The sequence below is a fragment of the Hyla sarda genome, chromosome 6, assembly GCF_029499605.1.
Source record: "Hyla sarda isolate aHylSar1 chromosome 6, aHylSar1.hap1, whole genome shotgun sequence".
NCBI classification, from domain to species: Eukaryota; Metazoa; Chordata; class Amphibia; order Anura; family Hylidae; genus Hyla; species Hyla sarda.
Genome location: NC_079194.1, coordinates 113697136 through 113717027, shown reverse-complemented (window position 1 = coordinate 113717027; position 19892 = coordinate 113697136). Strand labels below are relative to the sequence as shown.

At 45.8% G+C, this 19892-nt stretch overlaps 1 protein-coding gene across 2 annotated transcripts in view; it reads left to right on the top strand.

Annotated features, from left to right (window-relative positions):
* The window catches only part of LOC130275981 (IgGFc-binding protein-like), a 94536-nt gene that overhangs the window by 18135 nt on the left and 56509 nt on the right, over nucleotides 1–19892 (top strand). The window contains exon 2 of one of the 2 annotated variants that reach the window (XM_056524737.1): nucleotides 18137–18209. In XM_056524737.1, coding sequence (XP_056380712.1) covers nucleotides 18137–18209 — 73 coding nt within the window. Of the gene's footprint in view, nucleotides 1–18136; nucleotides 18210–19892 lie in introns of those variants that run through there. The other variant, XM_056524738.1, reaches the window with a different exon arrangement.

Here is a 19892-nt window from a genome sequence, read left to right as displayed (position 1 = left end):
CGCTTTTTGGGGTTCGCCAATTATTACAGGCAATTTATTCCACATTTTTCTACCATTGTGGCTCCTATCGTGGCTTTAACCAAAAAAAATGCTGATCCCAAGTCCTGGCCTCCTCAAGCAGAAGACGCCTTTAAACGACTCAAGTCTGCCTTTTCTTCGGCTCCCGTCCTTTCCAGACCTGACCCTTCCAAACCCTTCCTATTGGAGGTTGATGCCTCCTCAGTGGGAGCTGGAGCTGTTCTTCTACAAAAAAATTCTTCCGGGCATGCTGTCACTTGTGGTTTTTTCTCTAGGACCTTCTCTCCAGCAGAGAGGAACTACTCCATTGGGGATCGAGAGCTTCTAGCCATTAAATTAGCACTTGAGGAATGGAGGCATCTGCTGGAGGGATCAAGTTCTCCTGTTATTATCTACACCGACCACAAGAACCTCTCCTACCTCCAGTCTGCCCAACGGCTGAATCCTCGCCAGGCCCGGTGGTCTCTGTTCTTTGCCCGATTTAATTTTGAGATTCACTTTCGTCCTGCCGATAAGAACATTAGGGCCGATGCTCTCTCTCGTTCCTCGGATGCCTCAGAAGTTGAACTCTCTCCGCAACACATCATTCCACCTGACTGCCTGATCTCCACTTCTCCTGCCTCCATCAGGCAGACTCCTCCAGGAAAGACCTTTGTTTCTCCTCGCCAACGCCTCGGAATCCTCAAATGGGGTCACTCCTCCCATCTCGCAGGTCATGCGGGTATCAAGAAATCTGTGCAACTCATCTCCCGCTTCTATTGGTGGCCGACTCTGGAGACGGATGTTGTGGACTTTGTGCGAGCCTGCACTATCTGTGCCCGGGATAAGACTCCTCGCCAGAAGCCCGCTGGTTTTCTTCATCCTCTGCCTGTCCCCGAACAGCCTTGGTCTCTGATTGGTATGGATTTTATTACTGATTTACCCCCTTCCCGTGGCAACACTGTTATTTGGGTGGTCGTTGATCGATTCTCCAAAATGGCACATTTCATCCCTCTTCCTGGTCTTCCTTCTGCGCCTCAGTTGGCTAAACAATTTTTTGTACACATTTTTCGTCTTCACGGGTTGCCTACGCAGATTGTCTCGGATAGAGGCGTCCAATTCGTGTCTAAATTCTGGAGGGCTCTCTGTAAACAACTCAAGATTAAATTAAATTTTTCTTCTGCATATCATCCCCAGTCCAATGGACAAGTAGAAAGGATTAACCAGATCTTGGGTGATTATTTGCGACATTTTGTTTCCTCCCGCCAGGATGACTGGGCAGATCTCCTCCCATGGGCCGAATTCTCGTATAACTTCAGGGTCTCTGAGTCTTCCTCCAAATCCCCATTTTTCGTGGTGTACGGCCGTCACCCTCTTCCCCCCCTCCCTACTCCCTTGCCCTCTGGTCTGCCCGCTGTGGATGAAATTTCTCGTGACCTTTCCATCATATGGAGAGAGACCCAAAATTCTCTCTTACAGGCTTCTTCACGCATGAAGAAGTTCGCGGATAAGAAAAGAAGAGCTCCCCCCGTTTTTTCCCCTGGAGACAAGGTATGGCTCTCCGCTAAATATGTCCGCTTCCGTGTCCCTAGCTACAAGTTGGGACCACGCTATCTTGGTCCTTTCAAAATTTTGTGTCAAATTAATCCTGTCTCTTATAAACTTCTTCTTCCTCCCTCTCTTCGTATCCCTAATGCCTTTCACGTCTCTCTTCTCAAACCACTCATCCTCAACCGTTTTTCTCCCAAATCTGTTCCTCCCACTCCTGTTTCCGGCTCCTCGGACATCTTCTCGGTCAAAGAAATTTTAGCTGCCAAAAAGGTCAGAGGGAAAAAATTTTTTTTGTGGACTGGGAGGGTTGTGGTCCTGAAGAGAGATCCTGGGAACCTGAGGACAACATCCTAGACAAAAGTCTGCTCCTCAGGTTCTCAGGCTCTAAGAAGAGGGGGAGACCCAAGGGGGGGGGTACTGTTACGCCGAGCGCTCCGGGTCCCCGCTCCTCCCCGGAGCGCTCGCTTCACTCTCTCCGCGGCAGCGCTCTGGTCACGTCCTCTGACCCGGGGCGCTGCGATTCCGCTGCCAGCCGGGATGCGATTCGCGATGCGGGTAGCGCCCGCTCGCGATGCGCACCCCGGCTCCCCTACCTGACTCGCTCTCCGTCTGTTCTGTCCCGGCGCGCGCGGCCCCGCTCCCTAGGGCGCGCGCGCGCCGGGTCTCTGCGATTTAAAGGGCCACTGCGCCGCTGATTGGCGCAGTGGTTCCAATTAGTGTGTTCACCTGTGCACTTCCCTATATCACCTCACTTCCCCTGCACTCCCTTGCCGGATCTTGTTGCCTTAGTGCCAGTGAAAGCGTTCCTTGTGTGTTCCTTGCCTGTGTTTCCAGACCTTCTGCCGTTGCCCCTGACTACGATCCTTGCTGCCTGCCCCGACCTTCTGCTACGTCCGACCTTGCTTTTGCCTACTCCCTTGTACCGCGCCTATCTTCAGCAGCCAGAGAGGTGAGCCGTTGCTAGTGGATACGACCTGGTCACTACCGCCGCAGCAAGACCATCCCGCTTTGCGGCGGGCTCTGGTGAAAACCAGTAGTGGCTTAGAACCGGTCCACTAGCACGGTCCACGCCAATCCCTCTCTGGCACAGAGGATCCACTACCTGCCAGCCGGCATCGTGACAACCAAACTCCACGATGACCCACGGGCCAGCCACACAGGCAAACCTTCCGACTCCGCCCGAGGGAGCAACCTCCGGAACCACTGCCAGAGAAAAACGAGACAAAGCGTCAACACCCAATACCGACCCCAGGGAGCACAACCCCAAAATAAATAGTAACTCCAAACAGCGAAGCACTAGGCACAACAAGCCGAACACAAGAAGAAATCCGCAAGAGTAATATCAGTGACAACTCCCCGAATGTCAGACCGACAACATGCCACGATCACACAAAGCACCCCAGAAAAGAAGAAAAGTAACACCAAATTAGAGCGCTACCAAGCGCAGGGGCCAAGCCAACCCACACAGTATCGTTACAAGTCCAGAACATGAGCTGCCGAAGCAAGCACCCAAAGTCCCACAACCAATACCAAGGCAAAAGCGCTAACAAAACCCAAGCATGGCAGAAACCCACTGACTACCAAGACCCAGGGCTAAACCACCCAGCAGCACCACTGGGAAACCAAACCACACCAACAAACCAACCAAACCGGCCACATCTGGAAACAGAGCGAGCTTCCCGTGAGCTGCAACGGGGAACAGAAAGCAGGCCTGTTCACTGCACGACACATGAAAAAACCCCAACCAGCCGAAACGTCAGCCCTTAGTGCACCCGGGGCACATATGCGGGGCACAGATACCACACACCCTCGGCGGCCAGAGACAACCTGGAGGAAAAAACTCCGCCCGGAACCATATTCCACGTGGAACAATCAGGAAACCAGCAAGGACCGTGACCAGGGTACCTAGCGAGCCCCGAAGAAACCAAAACAGAGAAAAAGCAATCATACCCTGACCACAGGAAAGCAGCAGACCAACGCCAACGCGGCATGCGGAACCCATGCTAATCTACTCAGTATTGTTCCAATTTTAACATATGTGCTGCCGAAGCGAGCACCAAATATGGAACGCTTCACAATTTGCATGTCAGCCTTGCAACAACAAACCACACCCCCACAAGCGCAGAGCACAGGAGAATCGCCCTCCGGAATACCACCACGAACAGAAAAACTCACAAGGCAAGGCAAACAGAGACTCAAGCGAACCTACCCCCAGAGACTCAAGCAAAACCTACCCACCGAACACATCAGCTAAAGCACCCAAAACGACATACAGAAGTCTCATGCCTACCAGAGATTGGGAAAATACGGAGAGATTAACCAAACAAAAGGGGGAGAAAACCAAAAGAAACAAAACCGTAACTGGGCGGCACCCACCGAATCAGGAAAAGGAACAAGCCGCAGGAGCCAAGTCTGCCAAACCCCGGCCACCCAGAGCGTAAGGCCAAAAGAGCACTCATCGCAGAAAATTTTTTATTTATTTATTTTTTTTACTTTTTTATGATACCCTACCAAAGCACCCTGAAATAGAGGAGGAAAGCAGGATTAGAACTCTTGTCTCCCACACAATACACATTCAACTGATGGCTGCTCAGACCACTGACCTACAGCCAGAACCCAAGAAGAGATGTACCCAACTCCCAACCAGAGACCAAACTCAACATACACACCGAAACAAAAGGACGAACACTGCACAGAACGCAGCCATAAGCACACTAACCGGGGAAGGGGCCAAGCCCCGCATCAGAACACCCACCAATTCCAGAAGATGGAGAAGCCAACAGCTGGAAGAATCACTTCACCACCGCCGCAGGCGTGGGACAAGGCAAGTCGGAGACCGCCGGGTCGCGGGCACTCCGCCACCACACTCACTACCCCTCCACGGGGGGCATTGGAGAGGCAGGAGGAAGAAGGGGGGGGGGGAGATCTGGGAACACGGGGCGGAGAGGTGATGGGGGGGGGGGGCAGATGCAGTGGGCAGGGGGGGTGTGGTAAGGGGAGAGGTGCCAGCGTGGGCGGAGTGAGAAGCTGGGTAAATGAGAGGGGACGATAGGAGAGCTCAAATAGTTTGCGCCGTAATCCGAAAGAGCCCGCGGTACCCTTGCCATTTTCTCGGATTGTTTTTTTTATTTTATTTTTTATTTTTTTTGTGAACGCCGTTTATTAATACATACAGTAGAAAAATTGACCGAATATGCTAAACAGAAATGCAATATGTATATTAAATGACCAATATTATTTATTATGTATATCACGTGTATAATGAAATTTAATATTTATTTATTTCTTTTAATTTAAAATGATTTTATTTGAATTATTCATTTATTTATATTTGCGTGCACGCCATAGACGGAACACTTCAAACGACGACATATTGTTATACCCCAGACATGCACGCATGAGGAGATACCACATACATGCATGTCTGCAACACACATATTTTTATTTTATATTTTTATTTATTTATTTATTTATTTATTTTTTTAGTTATACCTATATATACATACATATATACACTTTTATTTATTTATCGATTTTTTTATTTTTTTATTATTATTTTCATATATATATATATATATATATTTATTTATTTATTTTTTGTATTATTTATTTTTATATTTTTAAATTTTTTGGGGGGATGGGGAAAAGGGGGCAAACCAAACTTTTATTATTGAAGGGTTAAATGACCATTATTGACTTAATTCTTTATTTTTTATTTTTTTTTTGTTTGCAATGTTATAGCTCCATAGGAGCCATAACCCTGCACACACTGCTCCTAACACTGATCACTTGCCATGTAGTAACATGGCAATGATCGGTGCCATCAACGATTGATTGCTCAAGCCTGAATTTCAGGCTTGGAGCAATCAATCAACGAACGGGCGCGCAGGAGGCAGGTAAGTGACCCTCCTGCTGCTTCCCATCTGATCGGGACAACGCAATTAGATCGCGATTGTCCCGGTCAGCCCGACTGAGCAGCCGGGATGCTTGAAAGTACACCTTCAGACGCGGTGATGAACTTAGATCGCCGCGTCTAAAGATGTAATGCCGGACATCTGCCCGATCGGCGATGTCCGGCGTAGCATGGGTCCTGGTTGCTAAGAGCAACCGGGACCCCACGGATATAACGCGCGCTCACCAGGGGGGGGGGGGGAGACGGAGGGGAAGGAGGGGACCGCAAAGATGAAAAAGAGACGGAGGGGGACAGGGGGGGGGGGACAAGGAAAACAGCAGAGCATGCTCATAAGGAGCATGCCCATAGGGAGGGATAGAGGCACAGGCAGGGGAGAGGGCTTTGGCCACGGGCAAGGAAGAGGGCAAAAGGAACGGGCGGGACAGGGCTCACAGGGACTATAGTGGGTAGGACAGCGGGACTGTGAGAGGTCCGCCAGCCTCCCAAACCCGCCTCGGGTGCAACAGGAGGGGAGGCCAGCTCAGCCATAAGGGAGCATGCCAGCCCCCACCCTCCTGCTCCATCCAGGCCACAAATAAAAGGAAGACACATACCAGCCAGCAGTCAAAACTCCGGGTCCTGGGCAGATTGAGGGGGAAGGGAGGCACCACAGCTATAAATACCCAGGGGAGGGCCCCTGAAAGCCCGGGAAACTATTAGACCCCTGATTGGTGCACTCCTTCCCCCCCACCCATGGGACATACCACTATAGTTACCAACAAGTTTTTACAGACGGGGGAGGGGGCTAAAAACCTTGCCTGTATATTTCTTAACCCCTTAACTGCTCACCAGTCAGGGGGCAAGCTAGTTATGCACAGCTTGCCCCTCCAAGTCCCTGCCCGCCCGGCCCCTCCCCCGGCTACTCACCGCAGAGCTGAAGAGAGACGGCAGAGAGAGACACTGCTTCACAGCTGTACAGCCTCTGCGGTCTGTATCTTCACTCCCTGTGAGAGGAGCTCCGTCCAGTCTGGCAGTCTCCGACCTGCAGAGGCGGCCATCAGTGCGTAAAAAGCAGGTCAGAAGGTGACAAGCTCTGTAGTTCAGTCCCAGTGGCCGGGCCTGGCTCAGGCTGCATTCAGTCACGAACTGTATACCAGTGACTGTGCCCTCTGCCCTATATATATTTATATATTGTAGTATATGCTGTATGGGCCAGCCAGAGAACACAGCACAGTCATTGATATACAGCAGTGTTTCCCAACCAGGGTTCCTCCAGCTGTTGCAAAACTACAACTACCAGTTTTCCGAAGTTGTAGTTTTGCAACAGCTTGAGGCACCCTGGTTGGGAAACACTGATATACAGTGACATAATACTGCTGGGCTATATACATCAGTTGTGCTGTGCTGTTCCCACTGCCCTTGCTGCTATATAGTAGCCAGAGCAGTGGGAACAGCATAATTAATGTATATAGCCCAGCAGTATTATGTCACTGTATATCAATGACTGTGCTGTGTTCTCTGCCCTGCCTGGCCCATATTACGTATATAATATATATAGTATGGGCCAGTTCAGATGACACAGCACAGTCATTGGTATACAGGGACATAATAATGCAGGTCTATATACATCAGCTGCCCTGTACTGTACCCACTGCCCTGGCTGCTATATATATATGCATATAAACATATGAATACTATATATATATATATATATTAGTAACCAGGGCAGTGGGTACAGCACAGTCGCTGTATATAGCCCCACAGTATTATGTCCCTGTTCTTGCTGGCCTATACTGGCCGGCATATACATGGGGACTAAAAAAGTGTAAAAAAAATAAATAAATCACATGTATTTACTTTTTTTTAACACCTTCTCTAATAAAAGTTTGAATCACCCCCTTTTCTCATTTTTCAAATGAAATAATGTAAAAAAAAACACTATAAACATATGTGGTATCGCCACGTGTTCAAATGTCTGAACTAATATAATATAATGTTAATTGAGTTACACAGTGAAAGGCAAAAGCGTGAAAAAAATATTGTGGTGTCCCGGTACCGTATCCTATCCGGTACCTGCGTGTGTGGGTCCCCTTAGCCAGAGTCCCTAGGATGTCGGGGTCCCCATTGTCTAGTTCACCCCTGGTCACCTCTCATCCAGATAGTTATTGTACTAATAGCTTACTTAGGAAGCATGTGAATATTATATCAATGCCTATAAATAGTTAATTACCTGTCTATAGCGTAGCAGGACCTGCGGGTCACGTGATTAGGTGAACTCTTTGGTATTTCTGCTTGAGGACCTTTGGAGGTCCTTCTGACGTAGTCAATCCCATCACACTGTGTAACAGTGAATGACAGATGTTCGGACCAATCATATTCGCCCCGCCCCCTGCCCATATAAGGGAGCGGCGGCCATTGTTCTTTCTCTTGTTCCCGGGCTGTCAAACGAGCAGGATCTGCGCAGCTGTCTATCGCAGTGAGTTAGGCCTGAGCCTTGCGGCAACGGCTGATATATCTAGGATCGCGAGTGTATCAATCCCTAAACACTCTGCAGGATCACCGGACCTTATCTATCCCCTAAATCCGGACGGATCTGCAATAATTACCCTAAATTCAGAGACTTTAATTTCATGCAAGGTCCGCAACAATTGTCAGTCTTTGAGATATATAGAGACTGTTTGCCTGAGACTGTTATTGTTCATTGGATGTACCGCAATCATCTAAGTAAAGTTCTTCAAGTTAAAGTTCAACTACTTTGTGGATCTTCAGTCATTTTATTACATGCACCTATCGTTACTGGGAAGGGCAGCGATAGGCCGGAGAATTACCTCAGCATACTAGCCCTCAACCTGGCGTCACGAACTATAGGGTTATCATTAACCCCTCATTTTCCGAAACAATACCCCCATTACCAACACCCCCCAAGGGCTACCACAATATCAAAGTCCAGAAGTGCATATTTTGGGTCGAAAAATAAAACACGGTCAAACGGTGTCATTAAAAAAATGGTCCTGATAAAAACTTCAGATCACAGCACAAAAAAATTAGCCCTCATATAGCCCTGTTTGCGGAAAAATAAAAGGGTTATAGGGGTGAGAAGAGACACTTTAAAGCAAACTCATTTTTGTACAACAAGAATTTTTTTAAAGTAGTTAAATAGAAATAACCAATATAAAATGGTATCATTTTAATCGTATGGAAAAGTGCACCGCATAGAAACGGACCCCAAAAGTTGCTAAATGGTATATATTTGTTTTTTATTTTGCCCTCCTTGTATACTGATATTATTGGTGATTGTGGTCTCGATGTACTAGACAGAATTTGCCATCTCACAGACGATCGGATCACTATGTGAAGTCTGCAGAAAATTATGCAGGGGCCTCATGCTCGAGTTACGCCTAAGGCCTCTAGAGCCGCCTCTGGTTAACAGTAAAAGAGGGCTGGCCCTGCGATGTCCCTGGCCGGCCCCCAGGCTTACCTACGGCCCTGGTGGAGACGTGGCTGCGTGACCTGCGTGCCCCACATGACAACCAGGTAGAGTATGAGACTTCTTCCGCCCCGTTCGGCCAGCGCCTGCCAAGTTTAAAAAATTACTGTGTTTGCTGTAGCTGCCACCTGCCTGAGGTCCCGCCGCCGGCGCACATTACTCTCTGCCTCTGCCTTAGGAGTTTCCCGCAAAGTTATCACTAATCCACCAGGCATGAACTGACTTGCCATTCAGGTGCACAGAAAAGCTAGGTGACAATGTTTCACCTAGCTTTTCCATGTTCCAGAATGGCATTTCTGTTTATAGTAGCTGAGCTATTATAAGAAGATATGCCACTCAGGAGTATGAAAAAGCTAGGTGAAACATTGTCACCTAGCTTTTCTGGGTTCGTGAATGGCATATCTGCTTATAATAGCTCAGCTATTATAGACAGATTTGCCTATAACATATAGACAAAGCTGTCTATAATAGTTGAACTATGATAAGCAAATATGCCATTCAGGAGCCCAGAAAAGTTAGATGACAATTTCTCACTTAGCTTTTTCATGCTCCTGAATGGCATATCTGCCTGTGGATAGGGGATAAGTGTAATGCCGCTGCATGTAAATTACTTCTATCAAAAAATCGTAATCCTTTTAGTACTTATGAGCTTCTGAAGTTAAGGTTGTTCTTTTCTGTCTAAGTGCTCTCTGATGACACCTGTCTCGGGAACCGCCCAGTTTAAAAGAGGTTTGCTATGGGGATTTGCTTCTAAACTGGGCGTTTCCCGAGACATGTGTCATCAGAGAACACTTAGACAGAAAAGAACAACCTTAACTTTAGAAGTACTGAAAGGATTAAGATTTTTTAATAGAAGTAATTTACAAATCTGTTTAACTTTCTGGAGCAAGTTAATATATATATAAAAAAAGTTTTTTCCTGGATAACCCCTTTAATGCAGTGCTGGGTAATTGCTGCGCCAAAAATGTTTCCCTACCAATTCTACAGAAACTATATACGTCTGGAAGGAATCGTCACAGCGGTCCGAGCTAGATAGAAAATAAAATACAAGATGACGATGATGATGAGAGAAGATATTGCCTGTGAGTCCCACTAAGAAATGGCATTACCATTTGGGCACTATAGATAGGCGGGTTCACAATTGTGAAAATTAAAATTGTTAGTTAGTTTCACACTGCCGTTGTGCCCCGTCCTTAAAGGGGTACTCCGCTGCTCAGCGTTTGGAACAAACTGTTCCGAACGCTGGAGCAGGAAGCTTGTGACGTCATTGCCCCATCCCCTCATGAAGTCACACCCCGCCCCCTCAATGCAAGTCTATGGGAGGGGGCGTGACGTCACGAGCTTCCAGCGCCGGCTCCAGCATTCCAAACAGTTTGTTCCAAACGCTGAGCAGGCCTTTAAATGGCCATTAGGCCCTTTTCTTTTTTTTCAGCCTTTAGCGACAGCTTTTGAGATGGGGCATAACGTGCAATAACAGGTCCCGATGGATCCCATTTACTATAATGGGATCTGTCAGACGCCATTATTTTGTAACGGGACTAACAGGAGAAGATGGCGCAAGCAGTAACTTTTCTCCCGCTATTCCCCCAGGCTCCCTCGACGGCCGTCATACTACCGTGTGCTAACAGCAGTGTGAAAGAAGCCTTATGTATATGAAATTGCTAGCATAGCCATAAAAGATGTTGGTGTATGGATACTTTACATATCTTCATAGATGTTGTTTGATCCTTTATTTCGCTAAAAAAAAAAAAATGAGTGTGAAAGAGGTGTGGCTATGGTGCGCTAAGGCAACACTTCTCCGCGCCTTCTTTGACACATGCATCCCCTATGTGCCGTGAATGGGGATTGTGATGGATGAGCAGTCCGACAGGTTTGAACTCAGACCTGACATCCTGTGCATGCACCGTAAATAGAGATTGTGGTTCACAAGTGGCAACACATCGCTGGCAAGCAAGCCCTGCGTGTTAACCAAAGAAGCAGCGGATGTGACGTCACATCGGATAGGTGTTACAGTCTGGGAGGCATAGCAGACCCTCTACCACACCTCTTTGACACTCTGGGTCCCCATAAAAATTTGTTGTTTCTTTTTTTTTAGCTAAAAAAACAGATTCTATAAAGATATGCAAAGTTTCCATACACTAACATATATTTAGCTATCCTGGTAATTTACTGTGCATAAAACATGTGACAAAATTGCTTTGTGTTGAGTTTTCATTTGATATACTTCAATAAAAAGGCCTATCACAATCTTCAGCACCAGGCCCAGGATCCTCTTAATCCGGCCCTGGCATTAAGTGTAGAAGAAAAAAGTTAACTAGTTATCTTGTTTTGCATTATTATCAGTCTTTGTTAATGCTGCTATACTGACCAGCGGACTGTTTTTTTTTTTTTTTTGCACAATTGTTTTGCCAATAAAATTAAGTTAAAAAAAAAATGTGATCAGCCTTCAGTGGAAAGAGGGCTTACTTTATGTACCAGAAATGTTTTAAGATCACTTCCAAAAATGTACCACTACAGTTTAGGCCCAAGTCTTCTATCATTTACTCCCCTTCTGCACCGTCAGCAGTCCCTGGCCCCGGTTACCTGTGATCAGCCCAGGCCTTCTGTGATATATTGTCTTGACAGAGGTATTTAGCAACTGTATGGTATAGTTTCTTTTACACATACATGCTGAGTACTCGGCATTGCCTGGTCTTCCTACCTAATGGCGCTCTTGTCCTCATACATCATCTTTTTATCCAGACCTCGTATCCTGTCCTCATATCCCATCCTATATCCTGACTTCATATCTCGACCTCATACCCTGATCTCATATCCCAATCTCATATCCTAACCTTATAGTCCGTCCTCATATCCTCATATTCCACATCAACTATTCTCTGCACCTGCCTGTCGGACAGTTAAAGAGTAGCTCCCACCATCTCACATTTATTTTACTCTGTCCCTACCTATAGGTAATCTATCCCTAACCCCCTCCCTGCCTTTAAAAAAATAATTTGGCACTCACATAGCGGTCATCTGCACGTCTTCTTGCTCCCTGCTCGTTCCTCTACCAGAAGCCGGCTTTCCCAGCAGGCACACGTCACTGACGCCTGCTAGGCAAAGACTTCCGCCCTCACTTCATCTATGCTGCGCTCGCGTAGGGAGCGCGCATAGATGATCTGCCAATCGCATGGCAGGCTGCTCCGGGGTCTCCTCCTCCCTGTTTATCTGTACATGTGATAAACGGGGAGGAGGAGTATAGGAGTAGCCTGCATAGCGACAGTAGTGGAGCATCAGCGCCACTGATAACTAGTGTGCGCGCGCCGTCTCCACTACAGAATACATGTCGGGGGTGGGGATGAATGGGCTGCGTGCGACTATAACCAGCCAATGAGCGCAGCCCTGGCGTTTAATGCGCTCGCTCCCGCCTGTCTGATTGACAGGCAGGGAGCGAGCGCAGCCGAAAAGAAAAAGGACTGATTTTGCCCAGCCAAAAACAGTCCTTTTTCTGGTGTGACGTCACGCCTGGCTGCAGCCAGCCACAAGGAGGGTGACCCCTAGTGGCCGTTTTTTAAACATAAATATCACCACGAAAAATAAAAAATAAATAATGGAAGTATATTAGAGATATGTTGTAGTACATAAGTACTACAACATATCAAAAAATAAAGTTGATGACAGTGCCCATTTAAATCATCACATTGGTCTGGTGGCAGGATGTTTAACCTCTTCAGGACATAGGGCGTATGGATACGCCCTGCATCCCGAGTCCTTAAGGACCGAGGGCGTATCCATACGCCCGTGGGAATTCCGGCCCCCACCGCTAGCCGGTTGGGGACCGGAGCCGGATGCCTGCTGAAATCGTTCAGCAGGCATCCCGGCATATCGCCCAGGGGGGTCATTATGTCCCCCCATGTCGGCGATCGCCGCAGATCGCTGGACAATTCATTCCAGCGATCTGCGGCGATTCCGGGTCAATCGGGTCTGGTGCCACCTCACGATCGCCCTGATTCGTCGGCCGGATTACCGGCCGACCAATCAGGGCGCCTGCTGCGGGTGTCACTCCCGCACCCGCTCCGCCCCTCTTCCGGAGGACGTGAGCGGGTGCGGGACGTGCACCCCGGGTGCTGGGGACCCCGATCCCCGGCGTCCCTGTTGGAAAAGGGCATGCTGGGAGCTGTAGTTATGCAACAGCAGGAGGCAGACCACCACAACTCCCAGCATTCCCTTATGGGCATGCTGGGACTTATGGTTTTGCAACAGCTGGAGGCACATTTTTTTCTATGGAAAAGGGTACCTTCAGCTGTTGTATAACTACAACTCCCAGCTTGCACAAACAGCTAAAGTGCATGCTGGGAGTTGTAGTGGTGCATCTGCTGGTTGCATAACTACAACTCCCAGCATGCCCGTTGGCTGTCGGTGACTGCTGAGAGTTGTAGTTTTGCAACAGCTGAAGGCACACTGGTTGTGAAACTCAGAGTTTTTTTTTACCTAACTCAGTGTTTCACGACCGGTGTGCCTCCAGCTGTTGCAAACTACAACTCTCAGCAGTCACCGTACGCCATGCACCGTACATGCTGGGAGTTGTAGTTTTGCAACAGCTGGAGGCACACTGGTTGTGAAACACTGAGTTAGGTCACAAACTCAGTGATACATAACCAGTGTGCCTACAGTTATTGCAAAACTACAACTCTCAGCAGTCACCGACAGCCAACGGGCATGCTGGGAGTTGTAGTTATGCAACAGCTGGATGTCCCCCCCCCCCCCAATGTGAACGTACAGGGTACACTCACATGGGCTGAGGATTACAGTAAGTATCTGTTTGCAAATTTGAGCTGCCGCAAACTTTCTGCTGCAGCTCAAACTGCCAGCGAGAAACTACTGTGAACCCCCGCCCGTGCGACTGTACCCTAAAAACACTACACTACACTACCACAAAAAATAAAATAAAAAGTAAAAAACACTACGTATACACATACCCCTACACAGCCCCCCTCCCCTCCCCAATAAAAATGAAAAACGTCTGGTACGCCACTGTTTCCAGAACGGAGCCTCCAGCTGTTGCAAAACAACTCCCAGTATTGCAAGATAGCCACTGACTGTCCAGGCATGCTGGGAGTTTTGCAACAGCTGGAGGCCCCCTGTTTGGGAATCACTGGCGTAGAATACCCCTATGTCCACCCCTATGCAAGTCCCTAATTTAGGCCTCAAATGCGCATGGCGCTCTCACTTTGGAGCCCTGTCGTATTTCAAGGCAACAGTTTAGGGTCACATATGGGGTATCGCCGTACTCGGGAGAAATTGTGTTACAAATTTTGGGGGGTATTTTCTGCTTTTACCCTTTTTAAAAATGTAAAATTTTTGGGAAAACAAGCATTTTAGGTAAAAAAAATTTTTTTTTTTTTACATATGCAAAAGTCGTGAAACACCTGTGGGGTATAAAGGTTCACTTAACCCCTTGTTACGTTCCCCGAGGGGGTCTAGTTTCCAAAATAGTATGCCATGTGTTTTTTTTTTTGCTGTCCTGGCACCATAGGGGCTTCCTAAATGCGGCATGCCCCCAGAGAAAAATGTGACTCCTTCTCTTCCGAGACCTGTAGAGCGCCAGCAGAGCTCTTTTCACCCCCATATGGGGTGTTTTCTTTATCAGGAGAAATTGGGCTTCAAATTTTTAGGGGTATTTTCTGCTATTACCCTTTTTAAAAATTAAAATTTTTTGGGAAAACAAGCATTTTAGGTAAAAATATATATATTTTTTTTACATTTGCAAAAGTCGTGAAACACCTGTGGGGTATAACACTTTATCCCATGTTACATTCCCCGAGGGGTCTAGTTTCCAAAATGGTATGCCATGTGTTTTTTTTTTGCTGTTTTGGCACCATAAGGGCTTCCTAAATGCAACATGCCCCCCAAAAACCATTTCAGAAAAACGTACTCTCCAAAATCCCCTTGTCGCTCCTTCGCTTCTGAGCCCTCTACTGCGCCCGCCGAACACTTTATATAGACATATGAGGTATTACCTTACTCGAGAGAAATTGGGCTACAAATACAAGTAAAAATTTTGTCCTTTTACCCCTTGTAAAAATTCAAAAATTGGGTCTACAAGAACATGCGAGTGTAAAAAATGAAGATTGTGAATTTTCTCCTTCACTTTGCTGCTATTCGTGTGAAACACCTAAAGGGTTAAAACACTTACTGAATGTCATTTTGAATACTTTGGGGGGTGTAGTTTTTATAAAGGGGTCATTTATGGGGTATTTCTAATATGAAGACCCTTCAAATCCACTTCAAATCTGAACTGGTCCCTAAAAAATAGCGAGTTTGAAAATTTTGTGAAAAATCGGAAAATTGCTGCGGAACTTTGAAGCCCTCTGGTGTCTTCCAAAAGTAAAAACTCATCAATTTTATGATGCAACCATAAAGTAGACATATTATATATGTGAACCAAAAAAAAATGTATTCGTAATATCCATTTTCCTTACAAGCAGAAAGCTTCAAAGTTAGAAAAATGCAAAATTTTCAAATTTTTCATCAAATTTACGGATTTTTCACCAAGAAAGGATGCAAGTATCGACAAAAATTTACCACTATGTTAAAGTAGAATATGTCACGAAAAAACAATCTCAGAATCAGAATGATAACTAAAAACATCCCAGAGTTATTAATGTTTAAAGTGACAGTGGTCAGATGTGCAAAAAACGCTCCGGTCCTTAAGGCCAAAATGGGCTCCGTCCTGAAGGGGTTAAAAGCTCCAGGTAATCTATTCAGAGAAAAACTCCTACCCCCTGCAAAAAGGAGTTTGTTAGGGCTAATTTAACTCTACTATATTTTTAAATTTAAATATATATATATATATATATATATATATATATATATACATACACCCTGTCCCAAATTATTAGGCAAATTATATTTTTCTCATTTACCTAAACAATTGATGCAAATGACAGTCAGCATAATTATCATGTTATCAACTATTAAGAGTACAATTCAAATGTTATTGAACAAACCCCCTAATGATAACAGTATTTTTGTTAAACATAAAAACTTACAATGCACTGTTCCAAATTATTACGCACATTAAGTTTCAAAACACTTTATAGGTTGTAAAGAACTGAAAATTGACATTTGTTGTGTTGGCAGCATATTTACTGAAATTAAAAGCTATTCCTATCAAACTTTTAACAACATTTTAACTTTTTAAACATTTTAACAGGTCACATTACATTTTAACATAGGACCCCTTATTTGATAGAAGCTTCACAAGTCTTGCATCCATCGAACTTGTGTGTTTTTGGACAGTTTCGGCTTGAATTTGTTTGCAAGATGTCAGAATAGCCTCTAGGGATGCTGTTTGGATGTAAACTGCCTCCCACCCTCATAGATCTTTTCCTTGAGGATGCTCCAAAGGTTCTAAATAGGATTGAGGTCAGGGGAGGATGGAGGCCACACCATGACTTTCTCACCTTTTATCCCCATAGCAGCCATTGATGCAGAGATATTCTTTGCAGCATGAGATGGTGCATTGTCATGCATGAAGATGATTTTATTACCAGGGAAGAAAGTGGTCAGTCAGAAACTCCACATACTTTGCAGAGGTCATCTTTACACCTTTGGGGACCCTAAAGGGGACGACCAGCTCTCTTCCCATGATTCCGGCCCAAAACATGACTCCACCACTGCCTTGCTGACGTTGCAGCCTTGGTTCAACAGGGTGGCCGTCCACCAACCATCCACTACTCCATCCAGGGTTGCGCGGCACTCATCAGTGAACAGGACTGTTTAAAAATTAGTCTTCATGTATTTTTCTGCCCAATGCAGCCGTTTCTGCTTGTGAGCATTGGTTAGTGGGGGCCGAATAGAAGGTTTATGCACAGTTGCAAGACTCTGGAGGACTCTGCACCTTCATGTCTGTGGGACTCCAGAGGCACCAGCAGCTTCAAATATCTGTTTGCTGCTATGTAATGGTATTTTAGCAGCTGCTTTATTGATTCAATGCATTTATCTGGCAGAAATCTTCCTCAATTTGCCTTTATCTACACAAATCCATCTGTGCTCTGAATCAGCCACAAATCTCTTAATAGTGGGATGATCACACTTAAGTTTTCATGAAATAGCTAATGTTTTCATACCTCGTCCAAGGCACCTAACCATTTCACACTTTTCAGCAGCAGAGATCCTTTTTCTTACCCATATTGCTTGAAAATGGTGATCTGCTTAATAATGTGGAACACCCTTTAGTAGTTTTTCCTTAAAGGGGTACTCCGGTGGAAAACATTTTTTTTAGATCTTTATGTCAACTGGTGCCAGAAAGTCAAACAGATTTGTATATTACTTCTATTAAAAAATCTGTACCCTTCCAGTACTTTTTAGCAGCTGTATGCTACATAGAAAATGCTGTTCTTTTTGAATTTCTTTTTGTCTTGTCCACAGTGCTCTCTGCTGACACCTCTGTCCGTGTCAGGAACTGTCCAGAACAGCACAGGTTTGCAATGGGGATTTTCTCCTGCTCTGGACAGTTCCTGATATGGACATCAGGTGTCATCAGAGAGCACTGTGGACAACACAAAAAAGAAATTAAGAAAGAACAGAATTTCCTTTGTAGTATACAGCTGCTGAAATTAACAGGAAGGGTAAAGATTTTTTAATAGAAGTAATTTACAAATCTGTTTAACTTTCTGGCACCAGTTCATTAATTAAAAAAATGTTTTCCACCGGAGTACCCCTTTAAATTGGGCTCACATGGCAATATAATTATCACAGGTGTCCGAGATTGTTTTCAGTGATCTAAAGAGCCCTGAGACACAATGCCATCCATGGGTTAAACTGAAAAACAAAATGTTTAATCTTTGTGACACTTCAATATCATTTTCATAATAATTTGGAATAGGGTGTATATGTGTGTGTGTGTGTGTGTATATATATATATATATATATATATATATATATATATATATATATGGTCCACCATAATTGGAGGTAGGGGAATCAATAGAAGGTACTGCACAGATACTTCAACCAAAAGCTTGCTATAATTTTCAAACTCTGTGACGTTGCTGTATTGGCAAGAGGCTACATGGTTGGTGTGACTCATACCAAACATAACAAACAAGGTCAGTTATACTGCCAAAATTGTGGCTAAATAATTCTGGAGAATTTCAGGAAAAATTGGGATAGTGTATTTAAGCCCTTGAGAAGATCTGATAAGTCTTATCCATTTCTTTAAGATGCATTGTCACTCTGTGATGATTCTGCTCCTTTGTGCTGAATGGGGTCTATCTCAGGCTTTCAACAATGCGAGTAAGTATGTTTTATTTGACTTTGGTATAACAATTTATAGAAATACAGTTTTAAACTTCTGGTATGGTATATTCCTAGTAGAATGCTTATCTTTTTCTAAATGCCACAGAATTGCAGAAAACACATCTAAAAAATATTTAAAAAAAATTTATACCACACGCACCAACTATATCTATAGTTAAATCTCCCTTAGCAGACACTTTCCAATAGGGAACACCTTCCAAAAGCGGACAGTTTTTTATTCCCCGGCAGAGTCCCATAAGACTTAATGTATTTGCACCCTCCAAATAGGGGACACTCCCAATAGCGGACGCTACCCCCAACCCCCACCCCCATTTCATTCCCCTCATCACCCTCTGTGCAAATGAATTCCCCCTCTTTACTAAGTCCTGTGCCATTTCATTCCCCCATACCATATATTCCCCCTCTTTATTCCACAAGTTCCATTTCATTCCCTCTTAATCCCCCTGTGCCACTTTATTCCCCCTGTACTCTGTTCCAAATCCTCCCCCCTAACACCTTGTACCACGTCACTTTTCCCCTTCCCTCCTCCCCCTGTTGTTCTTCTTACCTGGTCAGCAGGCTCAGGTGTAGGGGCACTCAGTGGGTTTGATGTTCTTCTGATGTCCTCTGCGCTGCACTTACTGACAGCAGCAGAGGCAGCTGCGGGCACTGATGAGTGACGCCGCTGCTCACAGCCTCTCAGTGAGTACAGCGCAGAGGTGATGTGGCACAAGGGGTGAGGGGGATGATTTGGCATAGGGCACAGGTGGATTAAGAGGAATTAAATGGCACAGGGGGATAAAGGGGGAATAAAATAACACATGGGGGGAATCAAGGGGAAATTATGTGGCACAGTGGGTAAGGGGGGTGATTGGGCATAGGGGGTTCAAGGGGGGAGGAATGAAGTGGCAATGGAGGAATCAAGAGGGGGAATAAAATAGCATACTTCATAAGAATTTTTTTTCTTTTTTATAGAAATCATGGCTTTGACCAAGCTGAAGCACAGGCATGGGCAAGGTCCAGTAAGTTAGGGTGGGCTAGAACTCCTCTGTAGTTTCCCCTGTCTGATAGGACAGGAGAGAGCACAGAGGAGTCCTATCAGACAGGAGAGAGCACAGAGGATTACTATCAGACAGGAGGGAGCACAGAGGAGTACTATCAGACAGGAGAGAGCACAGAGGAGTACTATTAGACAGGAGAGAGCACAGAGGAGTGCTATCAGACAGGAGAGAGCACAGAGGAGTGCTATCAGACAGGAGAGAGCACAGAGGAGTACTATCAGACAGGAGGGAGCACAGAGGAGTACAATCAGACAGGAGAGAGCACAGAGGAGTACTATCAGACAGGAGAGAGCATAGAGGAGGAGTGCTATCAGACAGGAGAGAGCACAGAGGAGTGCTATCAGACAGGAGAGAGCACAGAGGAGTACTATCAGACAGGAGGGAGCACAGAGGAGTACAATCAGACAGGAGAGAGCACAGAGGAGTACTATCAGACAGGAGAGAGCACAGAGGAGTGCTATCAGACAGGAGAGAGCACAGAGGAGTACTATCAGACAGGAGAGAGTACAGAGGAGTGCTATCAGACAGGAGAGAGCACAGAGGAGTACTATCAGACAGGAGAGAGCACAGAGGAGTACTATCAGACAGGAGAGAGCACAGAGGAGTGCTATCAGACAGG